General features: G+C 39.7%; 1 protein-coding gene across 1 annotated transcript in view; it reads left to right on the top strand.

Moving 5' to 3' along the window:
- LOC119428227 (mucin-19) overlaps positions 1 to 25,987 on the top strand; it is a 37,915-nt gene that overhangs the window by 6,138 nt on the left and 5,790 nt on the right. Inside the window, exons 5-34 of the mRNA XM_037695876.1 lie at positions 1,803 to 1,863; positions 3,026 to 3,108; positions 3,225 to 3,420; positions 4,844 to 4,969; positions 5,049 to 5,169; positions 5,400 to 5,535; positions 5,620 to 5,697; positions 5,789 to 5,858; positions 5,957 to 6,094; positions 6,202 to 6,351; positions 7,175 to 7,269; positions 7,364 to 7,496; positions 8,948 to 9,191; positions 9,339 to 9,379; positions 11,217 to 11,305; positions 11,404 to 11,558; positions 11,627 to 11,765; positions 13,124 to 13,228; positions 13,303 to 13,497; positions 15,214 to 15,286; positions 15,367 to 15,536; positions 15,703 to 15,859; positions 17,589 to 17,699; positions 17,892 to 18,033; positions 18,120 to 18,148; positions 20,156 to 20,773; positions 22,305 to 22,523; positions 22,617 to 22,855; positions 22,941 to 23,127; positions 25,729 to 25,945. Coding sequence (XP_037551804.1) covers positions 1,803 to 1,863; positions 3,026 to 3,108; positions 3,225 to 3,420; positions 4,844 to 4,969; positions 5,049 to 5,169; positions 5,400 to 5,535; positions 5,620 to 5,697; positions 5,789 to 5,858; positions 5,957 to 6,094; positions 6,202 to 6,351; positions 7,175 to 7,269; positions 7,364 to 7,496; positions 8,948 to 9,191; positions 9,339 to 9,379; positions 11,217 to 11,305; positions 11,404 to 11,558; positions 11,627 to 11,765; positions 13,124 to 13,228; positions 13,303 to 13,497; positions 15,214 to 15,286; positions 15,367 to 15,536; positions 15,703 to 15,859; positions 17,589 to 17,699; positions 17,892 to 18,033; positions 18,120 to 18,148; positions 20,156 to 20,773; positions 22,305 to 22,523; positions 22,617 to 22,855; positions 22,941 to 23,127; positions 25,729 to 25,945 — 4,517 coding nt within the window. The remainder of the gene's footprint in view (positions 1 to 1,802; positions 1,864 to 3,025; positions 3,109 to 3,224; positions 3,421 to 4,843; positions 4,970 to 5,048; positions 5,170 to 5,399; positions 5,536 to 5,619; positions 5,698 to 5,788; positions 5,859 to 5,956; positions 6,095 to 6,201; positions 6,352 to 7,174; positions 7,270 to 7,363; positions 7,497 to 8,947; positions 9,192 to 9,338; positions 9,380 to 11,216; positions 11,306 to 11,403; positions 11,559 to 11,626; positions 11,766 to 13,123; positions 13,229 to 13,302; positions 13,498 to 15,213; positions 15,287 to 15,366; positions 15,537 to 15,702; positions 15,860 to 17,588; positions 17,700 to 17,891; positions 18,034 to 18,119; positions 18,149 to 20,155; positions 20,774 to 22,304; positions 22,524 to 22,616; positions 22,856 to 22,940; positions 23,128 to 25,728; positions 25,946 to 25,987) is intronic.

Here is a 25,987-nt window from a genome sequence, read left to right as displayed (position 1 = left end):
ATTGGGCAAATGCAACCTCCAATGAACAACAGCTTAACATTTATAGCCCTGATACGTTGAAGTTAACACATTCTCATGACCTTATCAGTCTCTTACATCACAGTGACGAAATTCTGGCCCACTTTTCTTTACGATGTTGCTTCAGACTGTCGACATTTGCAGGCATTTGTTTATGTGAAGCTCTCTTGCAGTCAGCGGGTTGTTAAGGTATGTACTTTGACTTGGCCGAGGCAAAACCTTGATTCTCTTCTAAACCAGGTCTGTTGATGAGATCCTAGTCTGACCAAATACATCTTAAAAGAGTTGAGGAACTGGGCCTTCTAGAGTGATCTCGTTCTTTCGGTCTTTAGCTCATGACCGTACATGAGTGTAGACCAAAAAACACCTCAGCTCCTTCCTAGGCCTGTCACAATAAACAACAAATCAATTAATCGCATGATAAATGAAAATTATTGACCTCGTTTTCATTTATCGGCTTTATTGTTTCTTCGTGTCGTTCTACTGAAGACACTGGATGACAAAAGGCTCAACTCCGGTGCTCTTCATTGATCCCTCCCTTTCTCTTTTTTCTTTAAAATCCGTTTTAACCGTCCAAAATCGCGTTTTTGGATCGTTAAAAGCAGCTAAGCTGAGAAGCTAAGCTACGAGCTAAGCTAACAGGCCGACCTCGCTAAAATACCTCCGTCTTATCGAAGCTCCAAAATTGACAGTTGAAACTTGTGCCTTTGTGTAAAAAGTAGTTTTTTTCTCTGCAAAAAGAAGCTGAGAACTTGTTCACTGATTTATTTTTTATTTTTTATTAAAAGCTTTGTGTGAAAAATGCTATGCTAAAGAGCTCAGACCACACCGAGTGTCCGCCATTTTGAGAACTGAAAAAAAAAGGAAGAGGGACAGCCCATGTCACATCAAGGGACCTCCCTCCCATTTTTCTTAGACACGCTGCTCACTCCCTCACTATCCATCCTTCAGTTCAAACAGTCTTTACTGCCATCTGGTGGTCAAAAAAGGTACTGCACTTAAAACAAATTAACCAACATTGCTTCTTAAATTTGACTATAATTACTAATTGTCAAATTTCAAACAATATTATTGTTTATCACAATAATTTCTGAGACAATTAATCGCCCATCAAAGTTTGTTATCGTGACAGGCCTACTCCCTCCACCACAGTCTCATTATAGCTCAATGAACTCCCTTTACCACTCTTCCAAATTCACTAAATCCAACATTTGCTGCCTTAAATATCGCTGCTGTTTAATCCTTGCAACAAATTAAGTAAAAAAAAAAAAAACACACTTTAGTAGCCAGTTATTAAGCTGCTGGCTGCTGCCTAACCATTTTAATTATCCCCCAAAATGCAACATGGTGTGTTATTTGAATAAGCTGTGCTTTCTAGTTTTCATATTGCTTAAAAATATAATTTACTAAAATGATTGGGGTTGTTGAAGATGATGGTCAAGGCCACCACTGGCCACCCTCTGGCTCCGCCCTTGCACCTGTTGGTGAATTGCTCTCTCCACTCATCAGGATCCGTCACTCTGTGCTGCCTCGGACAAGCACAAAAAAACCCCCACTACCTCTGTTCTTGTCCACGGTGTAACTCCTTACCCACTTGAATCTCTCGCAGCAAAAACTTCCAGTTCCAGTCCAGAAAAACACTCATCTTCATCTTGTCGCATAAAACTTTTGCGTTTTGACACCGCTTTTGTCAAATAAAGTTATTTCATGTCAGGTTTAATTATTGAAAGGCTCCTGTTTTCCTGTCTCTTACATGGAGTTCAATGTTGTGATTTGTTCTGAAGGTGGATCTGGAGCAGGAGCTCAGCTCTGACTTGACTGGACTGTGTGGGAAACAAGACTCGGGTACAACGTCTGCACCACATAAGTCGTTTGAAATGGTTTAAAAATCTTACCAGCAGCAGCACAGTGAAAAGATCAGATCAGGAGCATTTTAAGATTTTATCAGATCTAAATACCTAAAACGACATGAGATACAGGTTAAAATAAGACATTTATTTATTACTTTGAATGAACTGAAAGTTGTTACCCAAACACTTTAGGGGTTTATTGTCCATACGTACTGCAGATGTATCTGAGAAGTGAAAATAAACAAACATATTTTTATATTTTAAATCTCACAAACTAACAATAAATGAACTTAACATGCAGCCTCAGTTTCGTAGACTTAAGATAATTGAGCCAAGCTTGATACATTTGTGCATCGTCACTAGAAGGAGTGTCGCATACCCATTTTTATCAGCTCATTTCTAAGGTCAAGGTCACAAATCAAGGTCAGAAGTCATTCAAGCTCTTTGCCATTGCTATAGATTGCTGTAAGTTTGTTGACAGGTGTATAATGTACCGTATGCAGTTGTCTTGTTTCACTATCCATCGTTTCGCAAGTTTGAAAGTATAAATTTTACCATCTACCTTCAAACTTATGGCTAGTTAAAGTAAAATTTGACCCATTTAAATAAAATAAATCACTTCAGTTTGTTCTGATTTGGAGAAACCTGATTAATTCTTCTTGAAATTCGAAACTTGGTTCGTAAGTTTTACGGTGAATTCCTCATTTCATCGTGAAATTACCGTTGTGTTAGTTTGACAGTGTATTTGCAGATTTACGTGCGTTGCGGTGCTGTTTTTAAACCAGCACTCCTCAACGGAATGCAAACGTTTTAATCAAAAATCTCACATGACAGATCGGTGCTCAGAGTATATGTTGGGAATGACTCTCAGCTACTACCACACTCGATCTCTGCACATGAAGCCGTCGTTGTTTGTTTAGGTCTGTGGCAGCCATCTTGAGCTAGATGCTTGATTAGTTTCGAGAGCTTCGATCAAATCTGTCCAGTGGATCAGGAGATATTTTGCTAACAGGTAGACAAACATAACGACACAGGATTGCTCATCTTTAATGTTGATGGATGGAAATAAATGCTGACTGTTAAAGTGTTAGCTAAAACAGATTTGACGATTCGTTTATTGTATTTTGTTTTCAACGTTTTTGTTTTGATTCTCTCAGGAAGCGTCCAGCAGCTGATTTCACAGTTTGTTCTGTCTTCGGACACGTGTCAAACTCGAGATCCGTCCTTTGTCTTAAATCCAGTGAGACACATTTTTACTCTGAAACACATACAAGTACTTTTTACTGTGGTAGATGTGTCACAGGAAGCTGCTGCTGTTTTGAGAAGGACGTTCAGGTGGTTCTGGTTCTGTTCCAGGTGTGCAGGCAGTTCTTCTCTGAGACTCTGGAGTGCCTGCTGTCCAAAACCCCTCAGTACATCCAGCTGTGTGAGCAGAACGTCTACAGCTACGAACGCAACACGGACATCGCCTGCGCTTTCTTCCAGGAGGTCGTTCTGACGTGTGGAAGAAGCAGCCACATTTGGAACTCGTGGAGAACCATAACCAAATGTGGTGGGTGAAAATGTTCTCAAGGGTTCAATCCTTCGAGTTTCTATAAAAATATTTTAAAAGCTGCTTCAGTTCATTTTCCCAAGGTTTTAATAGTATTAGCTTTTAGCCATGACTGCTAATTTCAGCTTCTAGCTACAGTTTTACTCAATTTTAGATTATTTTTCTGATGGTTTTGCTTGTTTTAGGTATTTTTGCGTGGAGGTGGTTTTTACATTTATTTCCATGAATTTAATAGTTTAAAAAAATATTCTGGTTTGGCTAATTTTAGGGTTTAGCCACAGTTTTGCTAATTTTAGCTTTTAGCTGTGTCTTTGTAAACTTTAGCTTTTAGCTACCATTTTTCTAATTTTGCTTTTTCTAATATTAGTTTGTTTTTTTCTTAAAGTTTTGCTCATTTAAAATGTTAGCTATAGTTAAGATCATTTTAGCTTTTAGCTACTGTTTTATTAATCAAAGTTTTTAGCTATTTCTTTGCAAATTTTAGCTTTTAGCTTCAGTTTAGCTAATTTAGTTTTTTCTAATTTTAGTTGTTTTTTTTTCCCCTAAAGTTTTGCTCATTTAATATCGTAGCTAAAGTTTAGATAATTTTAGCGTTTAGCTACTGTTGTATTTAAGTTTTTGGCTATGTCTTTACAAATATTATCGTTTAGCTACAGTTTAGCTAATTTGTTTTGTTTAATTATTTTTTTCCTAAAGTTGTGCTCATTTAAGATTTTAGCTATTTGATCATTTTATCTTTTAGCTACTGTTGTATTTAAGTTTTTGGCTATGTCTTTACAACTTTTAGCTTTTAGCTAAAATTTAGCTTCTTTTATTTCCTAAAATTAAGCTCATTTAAGATTTTAGCTATAGTTTAGATCATTTTAGTTTTTGGCAATGTTTTTACAAATTTTAGCTTTTGGCTACAGTTTAGCTTATTTTGATTTAATTTTTCCAACAGTGTTTTCTAATTTTAGTTGTTGCTCATTCAAGATTTTAGCTATGGATCTTAGCTTTTAGCTACATTTTAGCTTTTTTATTTTTTTCTAATTTTTTTTCTCCCTAAAGTTTAGCTCATTTAAGATTTTAGCTATAGTTTAGATCATTTTAGCTTTTAGCTACTGTTGTATTTAAGTTTTTGGTGATGTTTTTTACAAATGTTATCTTTTGGCTTCTGTTTTGCGTCTCTTAGTGCTAAGTTACAGTTTTAATATGTTTTAGTTTTATTAGTTATGTTTTTTAGTAAGTTAATGGATTTTAGCTTGTGACTACCATCCTTCTTTATTTAGCTTGCATTCTGTTCCTTTGAGTGTCTTTTTTTATTCTTAACATCTGCATAAAGTGCTGTTCTAATTAAATGTATTTGTACACACTTACCCTAAACGTTTGAGTGAAATGTGTTCTTCTGTTGGACGCTGCTGTCTGCTTGCCTTGATGAGCGTAGCTCCTCCGAAGTGTCCTGGAGACCTGGTTTTTGTAGAAGAAGGTCCAGCCTTCATTCCCAGCTGCTCCATCCTGAACCCCAGAATCACCAGCCAGGACAACATCAGCTCCTGTGTTTGCCCAGATGGTAAAAAAAATGTGTATAATCGTGCTGTTCGTGTGCTCGTTCGTGATCCTTCTTACTAAAAACTGACACCACGTTGCAGGTAAGGTTCTGAATGACCAGTCGGATGGACACCAGTGTGTTCCCACATCCACATGCCACTGTGTGTTCAGAGACCAGATCTACCAAACTGGATTTGTACGGAGCACCAAGTGTCAGACGTGGTAAATAGACAGGAGATTTAAATACAATTTCAGTAAAAGTTATTTAATATTAGAGGCCAAATGGGATAAATGAACACGATGCAAAGAGATGGAGTTTATGCGCGATACTTTAGGGTCAAAAGATGAAAGGTTTGTGAACCTCTGACCTGGATTACAACAAAAATAACTTTGTTTAGAGATGATTGAAACAGATTTGAGTTTTCAATTCAAATGTAATTTTCTGTTCTCAGTGTGTGTAACAGTGGAACGTGGCAATGCGCTGAAAACTACTGCCCAGCCAGATGCATCATCGAAGGCCAGTTTGTAAAGACATACGATGGCAAACAGTACTCCATTCCTGGGAAATGTGTTTACTTGGCCTCCATGGTAAGTTGTTTTTAAATTTTCCCTACAGTCTAAATTTCTCAGTGTTGTCTGTCTGTTGTGCTAACTGCGTACATTTCTCTGCAGGGGTTCAACTGGACCATCAAAATTGAGTTCTCTCAAAAGGAACCTTCCCTGAAAACTGTAACTTTCCAGATTTTCCAGGTACGAACGCCCATAAATGATTTTATCGATCCATCAGAATCAACGTTGGGTTGGAAATAAAAAAAAAAAAATGTAACTTGGGAATTTTCAGGAAATTTATACCTTCACGCAAAGTATGGTTAAAATTGGAGACAAGGAGATAACTGAGATTCATCGGTCTGGTAAGAAGAAGAAATTGTTCCGTTCTCCCTGTTTTTTTAGCTCAAGGTATTTAATTCTATACCGGTTACACCACTTCTCAACCTGTGACACTGGACAGATCATGCCCTGGTCTTCTGGCAGTCCTCAATGTACGTTCTGGTCCACACAACCTTTGGTTTGAAGCTCCAAGTCCAGGTGTTTCCTGAAATCCAGCTGTACATCACGCCACCAAGGGACAACGCTGACGTGCTCTCAGGTTGGAAGCCATGAAAGTCGTTTCTTTGCCAAGTATAAACGTCCGAAAGGAGCGTTCAAACCAAACTGTTGTACGTATTCTGTGGCTCCACCTTGTTTGTATTTCAGGTCTTTGTGGGAACAGAAACAACGACACGACGGATGACTTCACCACCAGCAGCGGGATCATCGAGAACTCGGCCAAACTTTTTGCTCTGTCTTGGAGTTTGGGCACGTGCTCGGAGAACATTCCCAACCCCTGCGTCAACACAGACCATGGTACCCATGAATGCTCTAATAGGATTCAGATTAATATCTCACTTTGACACAAGAGCTTTGGTTAGCTGGTGTCAGAGTGCCAAGGCCATCACCTTCGGCTGCTACCTATGACCTCCTGCAGGTGGTGGGCCCACAGGGAGGCAAACCTATGTAGCTCATTCAGGTTAATCCTGACCAGGCCACTTGGATAGATACCCAGTCACCAGGTTCTTACTGACCAAGTTCCAGGACTGGGCCTTGGTGACCCACGTCTCGTCAAAAGATATTGAACTGCTCGTTGTCTTCTGTCCGTGTTGTGAATTGCTTTTTGGTTCTAGGTGACGGAAAAGACAACTGACCTTGGGAGACCCTACCAGGTGCAATGTACCCAACAGCTTAGATTATAAGATCATTCAGGGACTTCAGGGACTGACTGAAAGACCAAGATTATGGATGCAGGCCAAGTTTTCTCTGCAGGGTAGCTGGGCTCTCCCTTAGAGATGCAGTGAATTCAGTTTTCTGGGAGAGACTCCACGTCGAAAGGAGCCAGTTAAGTTGGTCCCTGAACGCCTCTCTAAGGAGTTAGGAGCATGTCCAACTGGGAGACCCTGGGGAAGACCCAGGACACGCTGGAGAAACTTCCCCTTGGCTGGCCTGGGAACACCTTAGAGTCCTCTTAGGAAGATGTGGATAGAGATGTCTGGGCCTCCCTGCTCAAGTCGATTCCCCCAAGCCCCGACTCCAGAACAAGTGGCAGATGATGGATGGATGGATGTTCTCACTTTAAAATAAAATAGCAGTATTTGTTTCTCTGCCGTCTTTGAATAAATTCTCATTTTTGCAGAAATATTTGCGGATGAGAAGTGCGCCGTGTTGAACAACCCAGCCGGGGTATTTGCTAAATGCCACGATTACATCCCAACTGATCAATTCCACACAGTAAGAATCGTCTACTCCCGATGGACACATTGCACATCTACTGTAAATATTATCGACAGGACTCTGCAACTGTCAAACCGTCGGGTGTTTGTAGGCCTGCATCCATCGGACCTGTAACTGTGGTGACAACCTGCTGCAGTGTTTGTGTGCTTCGCTGCAAAGCTACGCCAAAGCCTGCGCCAGTGTCGGGGTTGACCTTGGCGACTGGAGGAAGGCCACCAACTGCAGTGAGTTCAGCTATAATAGATGACGAACGACGTTTGTTTGACATTTTCTTGCATTTCTTAATCATGCTGTCCAAAGTGACAGTAGGTAAAACTAGAAAGTTCCTGGAGAAACTTTGACAGGGACTGCCACGCTGCTGCCAATTTAAAGTTTTGATTTAACAGGACTGTGTTGGGGTTCGCTCTCAGCTACCACCAAACCAATCAGCTCAATGTGGCAACAAATCAACGAGTTGTAGTCGTTTTTTTCTTTGAAGCTATGGTGGCCATCTTGGGTTTTTTTTTATTTAAATTCAGTATTTGATGGGGAACGTTTTCAGCTATCACCACACCAAACTTCAACTCTTTGTGAAAGTAGCTTAATTAAAGCCGTTTAAATGTAGCTTTGGTGGCCATCTTGGATTTTGGATATGGATTCAGTATGTGATGGGAAACGAAATTTTAGCTCAATATCTCTAAAATAAGCTGATTTGTAGTTTTTTTTTTTTTTTTTTTTTTACCTCAGGTGGCCATCTTGGATTTTGACTTGCATTAGGAATGTATGAAAACTCGCTCTCAGCAAATTTCAGCTCAATATCTCAAAGAATGACAGAGTTGTAGCAGTTAGAAGCTGTTGAGTTCTGTCAGGGATTTTTAATAAGAAAAATGGTGTCATTGTTAGCAAATTACATCACCATGGTAACTCAAAACGCCAATAAAAGTAATAGCAAACATTACAGAGCCGGTCATTTTTATATACAATTGTGGGGGTACACATTGCGGTTCATGCCCAATTAAAGTAGACGGAAGAGTAAGATATAAAGTTAAGAAACCCTTGTCAGGTGGATAATAATAGGTGCCTGCCTTACACTAGGCAGTCCACAAATATTTTTTATATATATTTTATAGACTGATTAGATATTTTCAGTGGCTGTTTTTTAGAAATCAAAGCATCTGAGGGCTGATTTATGAGACCGACTTGTTTGTTTTGTTACATAAATATAGGCTAACTGTTTTAATGTTCATACAACAATAAAACTATTTTAAAGGAAAGGTGGTGACTGAAGTATGATGAGCTACAGTTGACAGTAGAGTCCGTGGTAGTCAATGCTAAGAAGAATATTAGGCTAACAACCTTTTGGGCTACAGTTTACAGGAGTATCTTATGAAGACGTGAGATTTTTCCACTAGTTGGAGACACACATTGTGGGAAAAAATACAGATTTTTATTTATGTTTACACCAAACCCCCAACAAAGTTTGAGGCAAATCTTTGGGAACTTGCACAAATCAGCCATAAATTACAATTGTTGTTGCTCTAGAATTATGGAAACTAAAATGAGAAGCATTTGAGAAGGCAAATGCCAAAACAAAGTGTTTGCCAACTCTGTTAGAACCCAAATGATTATGACTGAAAACTTATTTAGTTCAATAAAAATATAAATATGATGCGAAGTAAACGCTTTTGTCTTGAAGCTGTTGATTGCACGAAGAACCTGGAGTTCTCCTACAAGACTCGAGCCTGTAACCGTACGTGCTTCGCCCTGGCTGGACCCGATCCTCGCTGTGAGCCGGAGTACGCTCCGGTGGAGGGCTGCGGCTGTCCGGAAGGAACGTACCTGAACCAGGGACTCGCCTGTACCCCAAAGGCCCAGTGCGTGTGTCATTACGGGGCTGGTACGACACCGCCGGGGCCTGTAGTCATCGACGGTCAACAGTGGTGAGTTTTACATGAAGCGTTCATTTTTAAAGAGTGATTTCCACTCATTTGGTGTTCGACTGTCAAGCTGCTCTGGAGTTCGTACCTTTGGTGTTTGATGCAGATTTAATGGTTTTAAACATAAATGTCTTTGTTTGTTTCTGAAAGCGTTTGTGAAGATGGAGAACTGCACTGCTCCAAGGACTGTGGTAAACCATCTTTCATCTTAAATTATGTTCCACATAAAGCCTTACTTCCCTTTTCTTATTTCTCCTTTAGGTCACCAAGTAAAACAGCCAGTCTATAATCACTTGTCTCTGCGCTAAATAAATAAATAAAAATCTGGGTTTATTATTTGTATTCCACTGTTTGTTGTGAAAATATAAATTTAAAGGATAATTTCAGTGAATTTGACATAATTTTTAAGTGCTAATTATTATTTTTAAGTGCTAATTTATGACTAATGCTAACTAGACAAATTACATTTCCTGCGAAAATGCTTAAGCTTAAATTAGCTAAAAACATGCTGAAATGTAGCTGAAATGGAAGGACAAGACTAAATTAGCAAAAGAAAGCAGAAAGAACTCACAGTTGCCGAATTAGGTTTAAATAAGCAGAAATGAGCACAGAAATTAGCTAAAAAAAGGCTGAAATTAGAAAAAAATTTAAAAAATAGCTGAAAAGTAGCTGAAAAGGCAGAAGGAATCTTAAACTACCAGAAGGAAGCAAAAAGAACTGAAATGAGCTCCAAAAATTTAGAATTAGCTGAATTAACATCAAAAGAGCTAAATGGTAGCTGAAAGAGCAGAAAAGGCTGAAAGGAGCATTAAAAGCTTAAATTAGCACAAAGAAGTTAATTAGGCTAAAAGTAGAAGAAATGAACATTTAAAACTTTTTAATTTATCTGAAAACAGCAGAAATTAGCTAAAATAAATGCTACAAAGGTAGTTGAAAAGTCAGAATAAGCCTAAATTAGCAGGAAAAAAGCAACAATAACATTTGTCCAGTTAGGCTGAAAGAATCAGAAATGTTTACAAAAAAGGTGGGAAAAAAGCTGAAATTAGCAAAAAAAAAAAAAAAACACCTGGAAAGTAGCTAAAACAGCAGAATAAAAGCTTGAGTTACCAGAAAGAATTGGAGAGAGTACACATTTGCTGAATTAGGCTGAAAAGGGTGCAAATAACTTGAAATTAGCCAAAAAAGCTAAAATTAGCATAAAAACGGATAAATAGTAGCTGAAATTGCAGAAAAAGCTGAAACTTGCAAAAATATGCTGAAAGGAGCATAAGAAGCTGAAATTAGCAGAAAGAAGTTAAAAGAAGCACAGAAATGTTGTATTTAGCAGAAAGAATCTAAAAGGATCACAAAACAGCTGAAAGTAGCTGAACTTTTTTTTTTCTTTTTTTGCCCAAAGAAGCTGAAAGAAGCTAAAGCAGAACAAAATGTGAAAGCAGCAGTAAAAGGTTGTAAACAGATCTAAAGACATGAAGGATGTAAAATGAGTTCAATTCATTTTCTATGAGGAAAAAAATGGCAGAAAAGGCGAAATATTTCAAAAAGCTAAAGAGGATTGTCCTGAAAGAGCTGAACGTTTTATGATTTGTTGAAATACAAAAATTGTGGAATGAGAAAGATGCTGACAAACTTATGAAGAAAAATGGATCACGATGGTGTGAATGGATTCACAAAATGTTAAGTTTAGTGTTTATCTTAGCTTTAACTTAGCCTAGCTTAGCTTATATTTGATTTTAATTAACTTGAGCTAATTTATTAAGTTAATTTACTGGTTTATATGGTTTTAGTTAGTTTATGCTATACGATATTTTACTCCAACTTTAGATTTTATTTTAGCTTAGCCTATGTTATCCTAGTTTATCTTTTATTTTACTTTATATTTTTTTAGTTTATTTGTTTTTTTGATACTTTTTTATACTAGTTTAGTTTTCTTGGCTTACTTTAGTATTTAGCTTAGTTATTTGCTCACAATAAAAATTGCCTGAAGTTTTCACAGAACGTTTGCTGTGGTGCTGATTTCTCTTCCGTCAGGCTGCAGAAACGGGAAGGTCTGTTTTCGCTGTTCAGAGTTTCCGGTGAACACGGCTCAGAAAACCTGCGACAGTCTCAGCAAACCGTTGGTGGGCGTCATCGGTTCACACGTGTTGGACTCGTTTCCACTCCCTTTGAGCACCTTCTGTTAAAGTTTAATCGTATTTCTTCTATTTTTATATTTCAGGGCTCCAGTGGGACGTGTGAAAGTGGCTGTTTCTGCTCAGAGAACGAGTACGAGGATCACTACGGTAGCTGCGTCCCCAAAAACAACTGCACCTGCGTGTACGGTGGCAAAGTGTTTGGCGCAGGACAACGTGTCCAAACCAGCTGCAAAACATGGTGCGTCCTGTTACTTTAGCTGCTGTAAATCCACAAACATTCATGCTGATGTGACTCTGTTCTTCCAGTGTTTGTAACCAGGGCCAGTGGGACTGCACCGATGAGCCGTGTACAGGAAAGTGCCAAGTTTATGGAAATGGACATTACCAGACTTTTGACTCTAAATGGTATCGCTTTGATGGACATTGTCAGTACACTCTTGTGGAGGTGAGACCTCTAAAGGCAATAAAATACTAAATGTTACCGTTATTTTTGTTTAAATGTGCAAAAAGTATCAGAAATCTGTACATTTATTATTATTGACCTTCAAAACTGAAAAATATTCAAAACTAGACACATTGCATTTCCTGCAAAAATGCAATGTGAATGCTTATTGCTGAAGAACTTGCTGAAAAACAGCTGAAATTAGCTAAAAACATGCTGAAATGTAGCTGAAATAAAATAACTAGCCTAAACAGAAGAAAGCAGAATGAACACGTTTGCTGAATTAGGTTTAAATAAACAGAAATTAACACAGAAATTAGGAAATCAGCTAAAAACTGCTGAAAAGTAGCTGAAAAGGCAGAAATAATCTTAACCTACCAGAAGGAAGCAGAAAGAGCTAAAAAAAAAAAGTGGAATTAGCTGAAAAGGTTAAAATTTGCTTAAAAAAACACTAAATAATAGCTAAAATAGCAGACAAAATCTGATAGGAGCATAACAAGCTGAAATTTGCAGAAAGAAGTTAAATAGACTGTAAATAGCAGAAATTGCCAAGACAAACTTGAATTTATCTGAAAACAGCTGAAATTAGCACAAAAAAAAACTAAAAGCTATCTGAAAATGTAAAACTAGCTTTAATTAGTAGAAGAAAGCAGAAAGTACACATTTGCTGAAAGAAGCAGAAATTAGCGCAAAAAGTAGAAATTATCTGAAAAAAGCAGAAATTAGACAAAAAAAAAACAGCTGAAAAGTACGGTAGTAGAGAAGAAGCTTAAATTAACAGAAGGAACTGGAGAGAGCACTTTTTTGCTGAATTAGGCTGAAAAAAGTTAAATGATTGCAAAAAGTGTGGAATTAGCTGAAAAAGCTTAAATTAGCAAAAAACAGCTATATAGAAGTTGAAATAGAAAAAGCTAAAACTTGCAGAAATAAGCTGAAATTAGCAGAAGTTAGAAGAAGCACAAAAATGTAGTTTGTAGAAAGAAGCAGAACAAAATGTGAAAGGGGCAGTAAATGATTGTAAACAGATCTAAAGATTTGAAAGATGTAAAATGAGCTCAATTCATTTTCTATGAGGAAATAAAAAAGTGGCAGAAAAGGCTAAATATTTAAAACAGCTAAAGTTGCACCAATACCAAATGTCAGAGCAGGATTGTTCTGAAAGAGCTGAACGTTTTGATTTGTGATTTGTTGACACAACTTGAAAACTGTGGGATGAGAAAAATGACAAAAAACGTACAGAATAAAAAAGGATCACAGTAGAGTGAAAGCTTCATAAACATTCGCACACGCATCCTAAATTATTTGTTCTGTCGTGTCTTTAAAACCAGCTAATTACTTGACTTTTATACTTTTATTGTCAGGATTACTGTAAAAATGGAGATGGGACATTTTCCATCAGAGTGGAGAGTGTGCCCTGTTGTGAAGAGGCCCTCACCTGTTCCCGGACCATCATCCTGGACCTGCAGGTGCGCTCCCGCCCATGACCTACAGCAGAATACTGGCCCGGTGTTCGGTTTACGTGAACGTTTCTCTCTTCCAGGACAAAGTAACCCTGACGCTGAGCGACATGAAGGTGACCAGACACCTCCATGACGGTTGGACTGTGGAGCAGGATACACTTTACACCACGCACACCGTGGGGCTCTACATTATAATCTCAGTGCCGAGCAAAGGTCTGACCCTCATTTGGGACAAGCACACGAGGATCACCGTAGAACTGCTTCCACAGTGGAGGGTGAGGGATGACGATTTAAAATAAAACTTGATGAGCTGTGGTAAAGTAAATAAAAAAATACTTATAAAACTATCAACACAAATCCACCCTCTAAGGTTTAACTCCAAACTAAAACGTAGAATCTTTGTTGGCTTTCAAAATTAAAGTTTTGAGACAAATACATTTGAAGCATCACCGGAAACCACTAATAGCAAAATGAGCACAGTTTAAATAAACAACTTATGTGTACTTGAGTCCTTTTCGACTTTTATTAAAGGTACAACATGGAATGCTGTGGAGTGGGGTTCTGCGGAGAAGTCATGAGCGGTCAATATCTTACGTGCAACAGATGGCTGTCAGTTTGAATAAAACGCAACGCTCGGTCGTAAAGCGGTTCCGTAAAATGGCAGCGCCGATCAGTATCACTGTGCGAGAGGCGGGGGACACCCTGGACAGGTCTCCAGTCCATCACAGGGACACACAAAGACAAACAACCATTCACTCTCTCTCAGTTTGGAGTTACTAATCAGCCTAACATGCATGTTTTTTAGTCTGTGGGAGGAAACCAGAGTACCCAGAGAAAATCCACTCATGCACAGAGAGAACATGCAAACTCCACCCAGAAAGGCTCCTGGCCGGGATTTGAACCGGCGACCTTCTCACTAAGAGGCAACAGCTCGACCAACGGAGCCACCGTGCCGCGTAACGGATTCCCGCCTTTATAATTTTGTAAACTGAACAAATTAACTCCGTTTAGCGATCCTCTTTGTGGTTAATGAATTCTTCAAACCAGCTCGACCGTTTCGGCTCTGTTACTACGTCGCTTTGCAGCACAGACACATCGAGGGTGGGTTGGTTTTTATCCCCCCCTACTGCCTCGATCCATTCAGAAATCACTCCGAGGCGGACAGAAGTCCCGGCTTGACGTGTTTTGAAAATAAGCGAAGAGACTTTTGTCTGACTGGCTGGTCGAGCTAACAGCTAGTCTAAGCGGCGCCAAGAACAAAGTGGGTTTTTACCGTCCTAAAACAATTTTAATGTCAGAAGTACCGTATTGTCTGACATTAAAATTAACCGCTGAGTACATTTATCACATTCTGCTTTGTTTCAGATCGATCAAGGTGATAATAAACCACAAACCAACACTACTTAATGTAAACAACTGAAGATTTCTAGATAAATAATGTATAAGAGTAATAATAATAATCATGATAATTTGCTGTGTGAATGTATAAATATATATATATTTTACATCTACCACTGTAAAACGTTATAGAATAAACACCTCAACAATATTTTTTATTGGTTTAAGGAGGATTTAATGTCTTGGTCCTGCTCAGATTAGCCATTTGCTCAATTGTCTGACCAGAGAGTCGAGTTAATGTCCTGCAACAGGTAAGATACTGACCACTCATAACTGCTTCAAAGAACCCCACTTAATTAAATTTTACATATACATTTAATGTATTTCATACCATAAAGAAAATAAAGACCATTTAAAAAGATGAATACCATGAACAAAACAGATTCAGCATCTTGAGTTAGAATAAATTTATTTAATAACTAAATTTGCTCAAAATTTGGCTAAAATTTTAGTAATAATTCAAATCTAAACATGTGCCAAATATGAGTTGGCACAAACGGCTGAACGTAAAACTCTCAGGACTCGATTCTGACTGTAAAGCTGTAACTTTGCTTCCTTCTTCCGCTGAGATCTTTGATCCACGTCTCCTTTAGAACAAGGTCTGTGGTCTTTGTGGCGATTTCGACTCCAATGAGATGAACGACCTGCAGATACGAGGCTCGGCAGGTGAGTTCTCTGCACAAGTACCTTTTTTTTTTTCCCCCTGGAACTAAATCCAAACTTTGTTTTATTTTATTTTTTTAAAGTGGTGTCCAGTCCGTTAGCTTTTGGCAACAGCTGGAAGTCTGCCTCTCCTCCTTGCTCCGATGTGACCGCGGAGATATTTCCCTGCGACCGAAACTCCTACTGTTCAGCCTGGGCCCAGCGGCGCTGCATGATCCTTACAGGAGACACGTTCAGGGACTGTCACTTAAAGGTATTTACACGCAGCAGGACGTCCTACAGGTCTGATAACAAGAGGGTAATGATGAGAAGAGATGCAGTTCAGTCATTCCTGAGACATTTGTCCGTACTGTGAAAAGTTTAATCTTGAAAGTCTCTCTTTTTTTTAATCGATCTGCTGGACGTTGATCAACCCTCAGGTGGATCCAGAGCCCTACTACCGCGCCTGTGTGCAGGAGTCCTGCTCTTGTGAGTTTGAGGGGAAGTTCCTGGGCTTCTGCACGGCTGTGGCGGCCTACGCTGAGGCCTGCAGCGATCACGACGTGTGCATCAGCTGGAGGACGCCTGATCTGTGTCGTAAGTGAAACCCTTTCGTGATCGCGTAAACAAAGCCGTCTTCGATTCAGACGGTAGAAGAAATGTTTTTAACCTTTTTTATACGGAGCCCGCTGAGTGCCAGCTGTTGAAATAATAGGGGAGGTTACAAAAATAATTATAATTAAAAAAGTAAAATAAACAATACCTGTTTGGTCACATAATTCAAATCAGAATTTGATTTTCTTTATTTCTGTCCACAGTTAAACTAAAATCAAACGTTCGTAAAGTTCTGGAGAGTTTTCTTCCTCGTGTTACTTCGACTGTGTACAAAAGTTTGAGTCTAATTTTGTTGATTAAAGAGACCAACCCAGTGTTTCCCTTACCATTATCCAAGGAGGACGCCCCGCCTACCAACCCCCTTCCCCACGCAGCTACGCCACTTCCGGACGGGGGCCTGTCACGATAAACAATACATCAATTAATCGCATGATAAATAAAAATTATCTATCTCATTTTTATTTATCGGCTTTATCGTTTCTTCTTGTCTCTTTCTCCTGAAGACACTGGATGACAAAAGGCTCCGGTGCTCTTCACTGACCCCGCCCTTTCTCTTTGTCTTTAAATCTATTTTAACCATCCAAAATTGCGTTTTTGGATACCGACCTCGAGGAAAAAAAAAACCTCTGTCTCGTCAAAGCTCCAAAATTCACAGTTTCAACTTGTGCCTTGGTCTAAAAAGTTGTTTTTCTCTGCAAAACAGAAGCTGAGAACTTGTTTACTGATTTTTAATTAAAAGCTATGTGGAACTGAAACCACACCGAGCGGCCACCATTTTGAGAACCACAAAACGTCACATCAAGGGGCCTCCTTCCCATTTTTCTTAAAGAGACATGCTGCTCGCTCCCTCACTATCCATCCTTCGCTTCATAGTCTTATACTGCCATCTAGTGGTCAAAAAAGGTACTGCACACAAAAATTAACCAACATTTCTTCTTAAATTTGACAATAATTACTAATTATTGTCAAATTTCAAACAATATTATCGTTTATCGCAATAATTTCTGAGACAATTAATCGCCCAGCAAAATCCGTTATCGTGACGGCTCAGCACAGACATAGCATTTGTACCATAATGTTTCACGTTCTCCCCACACCCCATCGTCAACTGCCGGCACCAGCAATTTCACCATAGCGCTCTGCTAACCGCTGTTAACGGAGCTGACACGGTCCTGGGCGTCCCCCACAGCCCCGTTACTCTGACGGCCCACTTGCCTCCCAAGCTGAACGCATCAGCCAGCAAACCCTCTCTCCCTAGCGAGCAGTGTCTGTTCGAAGCAGCACAGCTGGAGAAAATCCGCAGCCCCCGAGGTCTCACCTGTCTTGCCAGGACGATGTTGTCTAAATCTTTCTGCATATGCATTTCCGTGGCGTGATTATAGATCCCCATACTCGTGTCGGACCTCATTTCCCTCCCTCAGGGAACATCGGTTTTATTCATAACCTCCAGGTTAAATGTTTGAAGGTTGTTTTAGAAGTTATTAGCCAAAAAAATTAGTGCAATAATATTTAACACCGAAAGTTTGAGCTACACCCATTTACATATAAAGTACCCACCCTTTATTTTAACCAAGTCTCGTTTACTTTCTTTCTTTTTTTTTTTTTTTGCGTTACATCTGTTTCTAACAGCAAAACGTATTCTGTTTCGTTTTTATCACATTATAAAATTATTTGTAAAATTTAAAGTTCGCCCTATAATTGTATTTTTTAGCGGTCTACTGCGATTACTACAACGGGAAGGACGAGTGTACCTGGCACTACAAAGCCTGTGAAATGATGCTGGCGTGTGGAAAAAACAACTATTTTACTCACAAACTGGAAGGTAAACGATTATTCACAGTTGTCTTTGAGTGTAAAAAAAAAACGAGAATAATTTTTTCCTTTGACTTTATGGTGTTTTTTCCCCATTTATTTAGAGTTGAGAGTATTCGTTGTTTTATTGTTGGTCTAATTGGTGCTTACAGAACCCAATTCACCGTATACAAACGTGTTTTCATTCTATTTTTTGGTTAAGGCTGTTACCCCACATGTCCAGAGGAGGCGCCGTTCTATGATGAGAATGTTGGAAAATGCACTCAGTTGAGAAATTGCTCCTGTTATTTTAATGGCACTGTTGTTCCACCCCGTGAAATAGTGATAATTAACTCAGTTAGGTGGTAAGTTGACACTTTCACGTAATGTGTTGACATTAAAATGTACATTAAAAGCTAATTTGTGTTTCTTCGATTCCCTTTTCATCAAGCTCCTGTGAAAATGGAATTTTTAATTGCAGTAAGTACATGTTTTTTTTTTATTAACGTGTACCTATTGTGTGTTAAAATACAACCCTAATTTAAAAAAAGTCTGGACTGTGTGCAAAATGTAAATAAAAAGAGGACCCAATCATTTGCAAACCGGAGAAACTCGTATCATATTCACAAGAAAACATTGTAAACGCATGAAAAACTAAGAAACTGTATAATGTTTATTTAATTTGTTTTGATGATTTTTAATTTTATGGCAGCAGCACAATTTAAAAATAAAAGATGGGACCAAAGACTGTAGAAGTAAGTGGTACGAATCAGAAACTTTTGAAACAGATCAGGATAATTCACAACAGATCAGCAGGAGGACTGGGTATAAAAATAACATTTTAGAGAGGCTGAATATCTTAGAAGTAAAACTGGACAAAAAAAATTGTTCCAAAATTCACAGTTGAAACCCGTGTCTTCATGTAAAAAGTTTTTTTCTGCAAAAAGAAGCTGAGAACTTGTTTATTGGTTTTTTTTATTAAAAGCTTTGTGTGAGAAATGCTATGCTAAAGAAATCAAACCACACAGAGCGTCCGCCATTTTGAGAACCAAAGAAAGACAGCCCGTGACTCGTCAAGGGGCCTCTCCCATTTTTCTTAATGACACGCTGCTCACTCCCTCACTATCCATCCTTCAATTCAAACAATCTTATACTGCCATCCAGTGGTCAAAAAAGTTACTACATTCAAAACAAATTAACAAACATTTATACTTAAATTTGACAATAATTACTAAATATTGTCAAATTTCAAACAATATTACCGTTTATCGCAATAATTTCTGAGACATTTAATCGCTCAGCTAAATTTGTTACCGTGAACACCATCCAGAGCTGCTGCTGTCTTCTCTGGACCAAAGCTCATTTGAAATGGACTGAGGCAAAGTGGAAACCTGCTCTGAGATCAAATTTAATCAAATTTTCAAATTATTTTTAATAAACCACAGACATGACGTCCTCTGTATTAAAAAGTATATGTACTGTAGTAGTGTACATATTTTCCTTACGTAGACATCTCAAAGTGAGGCAGTCCTGTTTTTGCTACAAGCAACTAAAGACAACTTTGTCGTATTTTTCTTTTTTCTTTTATTTTTTGTCCATCTGGAAAGAAGGCAAGCTTGTGATTGGAAGGTTACCGGTTCGAATCCCCTAACCATTACATCAAAGTTTGGGTATGAAAGGTGAAGCACCCACATCTGCCTCCGCCCTCATTTGCCCCACTCTGGGCCCTTGCACAAGCCCCACAATCTGCTCTCCCGGGCGCCCTAGATGTCATCCCTCTGCTCCACACATGTGGGCTACAGTAGCTTGGTGGTCTGTCGTTGCATCACACCTGCCTCCACCTTTGTTTTCCCCACTCTGGGCCCTTGAGCAAGGCCCTTAACCCCCAACATCTGCTCCATAAAAAGGTGTTTCTTGAAAATGAGTTCTCGTGACTCAATGAGACTACCTGTATAAATAAAGGTTAAATAAATCAGGAAGGGCATCCAGCATTGAAACAATTGCCAATTTTTTGTGCTAGTTCACTCGCTCTGGCAACCCCAGAAGAAGAGAGCAGCCAAAAGAAAATATTTGCTTCCTTCCAACAAAGAAAATCCAGGACTGCTGACCAGCTATAATCCACCGTCAGACCAGAATGGGACAACACTCCTTTCAAAAACTCCAGGACCCGGTCTTCTCAGGTCCTGGACTTTTACAGACTTCTTTTTTAAAGGAAGAAGGACTTTTTCACAGAGGGAAACATGACACTGTTAAGTTTTAGAGATGTGCTGCTGCCATAAAGTAAAAAAAAAAAATCCCTTACTTTTTTCCCACAAAATAATACAATATACATTTTTCACAGCATCCCTACTTTTTCAGAATTGGGTTTGTATGCAAAGATGTCAGCTCAGAATTGAACAAAAATTTGCTAAATAGAAGATGCCAAACTTTGTATTTTTTAGAAACCCTTTTTCCAAACTTCTACCATAACTTTTACTTCTACAACAGAGACTATCATTCCTATACCTACAATCGTGGCCACCACCTCTACGTCAACACCTACAGCTGGTTCAGCTACAACATTCTTCTCCAGCAGTGCATCTACAAATTTTTCAACAACCTCCATGGCTACCATCACTGAATCATACCCTACATCTTCAACTACCCCACTTATTGTCACTCATCCTGCAGCAACTCCACAACAGCAATCTACATCTGGACTCATTGTGGAAATTACACATCCTACTGTGATGTCCTCGACTAAGCAGGTAACTTCTATGGGCCCGAGCACATCCGCAACTGTTGAGATCATCTCTACGACCGAAGCCACGACTCAACCAACGACTGAAGCTACGACAACCCCGGTAACAACTCAACCAACGACTGAAGCTACGGTAACTCCGGTAACAACTCAACCAACGACCAAAGCTACGGCAACTCCGGTAACAACTCAACCAACGACCGAAGCTATGGCAACTCCGGTAACAACTCAACCAACGACCGAAGCTACGGCAACTCCAGTAACAACTCAACCAACGACCGAAGCTACGACAACCCCGGTAACAACTCAACCTACGACCGAAGCTACGGCAACTCCGGTAACAGCGCAATTCACTCCGTCAACTGGTGAGTGCTTTGAATTTAAGGACACCGATGCATTATTCTTCAGTTTACATCACAACTTTCTGTTCACAACTTCTGCCTCATATTTTTTAGTAAATTCCAACAATAAATTAGAGAACATGCGGCTCAACATGTAGTAGAGTGCTTTTGCTTTAGGTAGCAGCACGTGGAACAGATTGGACAAAGTTAGCACAAACTGGAAGGAGTTCCCCATAGACCACCGTGAGAAAACCCAGCCCTCTTTGAAACTCTATAATTCACACTAGACACATCTTTAAAAGTTTAAACAAGTAGTCACAAGTTAACTGAACTGTTTTTTATATGTCTGTTAAAAGGCGAATATTACGGTATAGTTTCCGTCCGTACATCTGCAAATATCACAAGGATTGAATACCCAGAGCAAAGGACTGAATATGAACAACACAGGAAGGCAAGTTCAGTGCTTTTATTTACAGTGAAGTAATCACAAGAAATTATCAGGAACCCTGGGGAGCAAGGGAAAGGGTCAGCACTGAAGTTCAGCAGGGATGATATTGATTATAGACTGTCCTCTGGATCTTTACTAGTCAATGAATGATGTTTTTGAAGAGTGGTTCCAATAATCCTGTGTGAGCTATGGTAATCCAGTGTGGAAAGTAGTCACTGGTGAACGAGTGGTTGAAGGGCAAGGAAGACAGCTGAGGATGTCACGAGGAGATTTCCAGAATTACACAAGTAGTCCAAGAACAGGTAGGTCTCAGGAGGTTCACTGGAAACAGCAAAAGGTGCAGGTAAGTAAACTTAGGTCTATAGAAGTATTAATGGCTAGAAGCACGAACCATTGGCACGGTAATGCTCCAGCATCGAAGAAGAGTCATCATCTGCCTTTTATACACTGGGCATCTCATCACAGAGATTGGTCTCAGGTGTGGTCGTCTGGCGCCATCTAGTGACTTCAGGAAAGAAGTGACTGGAACGCCCCCAGTAAACTTTCTCCTTTCCTGCCAATAACTTCTGGTCTGCTCAAGATAATTTAATGAACCTTCATACACATACCCATCATAACTAGACTGAGTGTCACAGATGTATTTTATCACCTGAGATCATGGTCAAAGATAAAACAAGCTCTTTCTTTGTCCAGGCCATTGCTATAAATTGCTGTAGAATAGTTTGACGACAGATGTATAATGTGCCATATGAGGTACGCTTGATGAAATGTTTTGTAACTTTAACACAATTACAGTTTTCTTACCATATTTTAATGATTTTTCATTGAAATGGTCAATTATGAGTGGAATACCACACTAACTTGACCTGTCAGAATGTTTCAGGCTCTTAATTTAACAAGTTTACACAACTTGAACAGTTTTTACATCCAAATATTGACTTTTCTGATTGACTGTCGTTGCATTTGAGCTCTGAATTTCATTACCAAACACTTTTGCCATTTCCAATTAAGAACTCCTTTTTAATTCAACATTTCAGTGTTACTGGTCCTCCTAGCTGCAAGCTCCACCAATAACCCAGTGTTCTGTCTTGTCCCTGTCCACTACAGCTCATCCACCCACACCAAACTGTATCTGCACTGATATCAAAAGGGGACTAACTTGGTCTTGTGGTGAGACCTGGACAGAGGACTGCTTCCATAAGAGCTGTGTAAATGGGAGAATACAGTTGATCCCAGTGGTTTGTCCACAGTCCGCCATTCCTGCCTGTCCCAGAAATCAGGTTGTAAAAATCACGGACGGATGCTGCGACACGTGGACGTGTGACTGTGAGCGTAGACATTGTGATTCATCGTACTTTAATCGCTCCTCGGTTTCTGTCGCCGTCAACTAAAGATTTAATTTATCGGCAACATTTCCAGGTCGCTGTGAGCTGTACGGAGACCCGCACTTGATCTCTTTCCAAGGTGTAGCTTTTGATTTCCTGGAAAACTGCACCTACATTCTAGTGGAGGAACAGTCGCCACACTATCATCTGACCATTGCTGTGGACAACTTCTACTGCGTGCCAGGCTTACAGGGCTCTTGTGCCCGAAGCATCATCCTCAAGTATCAGAACACCAAAGCGACTCTCCACATCACTGAGTCCTTTACAATAAAGGTGGGACATATTTATTTTACTACGTATTATTTGAGAATATGTTTCATTGAGTCAGAGGTTTTAATTCTGACCTGATCTGCCTCAGGCCACTCTAAACGATGTGTCCATACAACCTCCGTATGAGAAGGACGGGTTGAGGTTTGAAAGCACGGACTACGTGATGTTCATCTACATTGCTGAGATCCGCTCCTTTGTCTCTTTATCGCCGTCCTACACCCTGGTGGTCAATCTTGCCATGGAGCACTTCCTCAACAACACCCAGGGACAGTGCGGTATGTTTTAGCCCTTCTTTTTATTATCTTCAATCATTAATGGGTCCTTTATTACTCAAACTCAAATTTAAAGTAACTTCACTTAATTGTAATTATTGCATTACCCCTTTAACTTTATGACTGTTCTTGTCATCATACATGTTGATGATCTCTATCATATGCCACATACTCGTTCTGTGACGGTTCAATACAGACATTTGGTCTGGATACAAGAACCTAAGTGACAAAAACTCTCAACTAGAACATTTCTTCTACAAAACGGATTCCAAAAAAGTTGGGACACTAAACAAATTGTGAATAAAAACTGAATGCAATGATGTGGAGATGGCAAATGTCAATATTTTATTCGTAATATAACATAGATGACAGATCAAAAGTTTAATCTGAGTAAATGTAACATTTTAAAGTAAAAATATGTTGATTCAAACTTTCACAGTGTCAACAAATCCCAAAAAAGTTGGGACAAGTAGCAATAAGTGGCTGGAAAAAGGAAATTGATCATATAACAAACAGCTGGAAGACAAATTAACACTAATTAGGTCAATTGACAACATGATTGGGTTTAAAAAGAGCTTCTCAGAGTGTCAGTGTCTCTCAGAAGCCAAAATGGTAAGAGGATCACAATTCCACCATTGTTGCGCAGAAAGATAGTGCAGCAATACCAGAATGGTGTTACCCAGCGTAAAATAGCAAAGACTTTTAAGTTATCATCATCAACCGTGCATAACATCATCAAAAGATTCAGAGAATCTGGAACAATCGCTGTGCGTAAGGGTCAAGGCCGTAAAACTCTACTGGATGCTCATGATCTCCGGGCCCTTAAACGTCACTGCACCTCAAACAGGAATGCCACTGTCAAGGAAATAATAGAATGGGCTCAGAAATACTTCCAGAAAGCATTGTCAGTGAACACAATCCACCGTGCCATCCGCCGTTGCCAGCTGAAACTCTACAGTGCAAAGAGGAAGCCATTTCTAAGCAAGCTCCACAAGCTCAGACGTTTGCACTGGGCCAGGGGTCATTTAAGATGGAGTGTGGCAAAATGGAAGAATGTTCTGTGGTCAGATGAGTCACGATTTGAAGTTCTTTATGGAACACTGGGACGCCATGTCATCCGGACCAGAGAGGACAAGGACAGCCCAAGTTGTTATCAACGCTACATTCAGAAGCCTGCATCACTGATGGTATGGGGTTGCATGAGCGCTTGTGGCATGGGCAGCTTGCATGTCTGGAAAGGCACCATTAATGCAGAGAACTATGTTCAGGTTCTAGAACAACATATGCTCCCATCTAGACGTCATCTCTTTCAGGGAAGACCCTGCATTTTTCAACACGATAATGCCAGACCACATTCTGCAGCAATCACAACATCATGGCTACGTAGGAGAAGGATCCGGGTACTGAAATGGCCAGCCTGCAGTCCAGATCTTTCACCTATAGAGAACATTTGGCGCATCATAAAGAGGAAGGGGCGACAAAGAAGGACCAAGACGATTGAACAGTTAGAGGCCTGTATTAGACATGAATGGGAGAGCATTCCTATTTCTAAACTGGAGAAACTGGTCTCCTCTGTCCCCAGACGTCTGTTGAGTGTTGGAAGAAGAAGGGGGGATGCCACACAGTGGTAAAAATGGACTTGTCCCAACTTTTTTGGGATTTGTTGACGCCATGAAATTTGGAAACAACAGATTTTTCCCTTAAAATGAAACATTCTCTGTTTAAACTTTTGATCTGTGATTTGTGTTCTATTCTGAATAAAATATTAGATGTTGGCACCTCCACATCTTTGCATTCAGTTTTTATTCACAATTTGTTTAGTGTCCCAACTTTTTTGGAATCCGATTTGTAATTTATTGATCCCGAGTAGTATCCGTCTTATCTCACCCCACAACTTCTCTGTGCCCATGCATTATTACACGACGGTGTCACATGCTCATTCCGTCATCCCAGCTCCAAGGTCAAGGTCACAAATCAAGGTCAAAGTCTTTGCTCGATCCATTGCTATAGATTGCTGTATAATAGTTTGTTGACGGGTGTATAATGTGCTGTATGTGATACTCCTGTCCAGTTATTATTGATCATCAGTGTGGGTTTCAAACCCAAACTTTGGAGGTAGTAAACTCTGAGGTTTTCTGTACAGTCGTCAAAGTACAGCTGTAGCACCCCAGACGGGTTCGAGACACCCACCAGCAGTTTTTGTGTGTATTTTCAGGAACTTGTTGCACCAAGTTTCTGAACACGTTCAAAACTCAAGCAGCAGGACTGCGCACCTCTGCAACTCACGCAAGGAAACGAAGAACGCTGCAAATGTTTACTTTTGAGAAAAGAGTTTCTATTTGGCAACCAGTCAGTTTCCAGTGAGACGTTGGTTTTAGACTCTTCCCACTAAGAAGGGTGGTTTGTGTTTCTTTGCATTTGAGAGTTGCTTTCTTTAAAACTACAAAGATGAACTTACAGTTGGTGTTTTTTTCCTCCCTGATGCACCGAACCTTGACCTGCGTGCATCGTTAACGCCCCTCGTTAACGTTAAGCTTGTTGTTATTATTATTTACTGTTTGATCTTCAAAGCCTCCAGTCTGAGACTTTACCGTCTTGTTTCAGGCGTGTGTGGCGGGGCGTCGTGTATCCGCAGAAGAGGGCAGATCGAAGACGACACCTGCTGTGGAAACACAGCCTTCGACTGGCTGTACGACGACCCCTCGAAGCCCGACTGTTCTTCTTTACCATCAAATGTATCCTGTCTTGCTGGGCCCACTAGAATCCCTAGCACGCCCCCAAATTGTTTGCCTAATCCGCTGTGTGAGCTGCTGGACCACCCGTAAGCTCCCCGCGCCGATCGCCACTCTGGGTTAGTTTTAGC

This window comes from Nematolebias whitei, chromosome 22 (genome assembly GCF_014905685.2).
Source record: "Nematolebias whitei isolate Nwh7 chromosome 22, NemWhi1, whole genome shotgun sequence".
NCBI classification, from domain to species: domain Eukaryota; kingdom Metazoa; phylum Chordata; class Actinopteri; order Cyprinodontiformes; family Rivulidae; genus Nematolebias; species Nematolebias whitei.
Note: the sequence above shows the minus strand (reverse complement) of the source record. Positions and strands in the feature narration are given on the sequence as shown.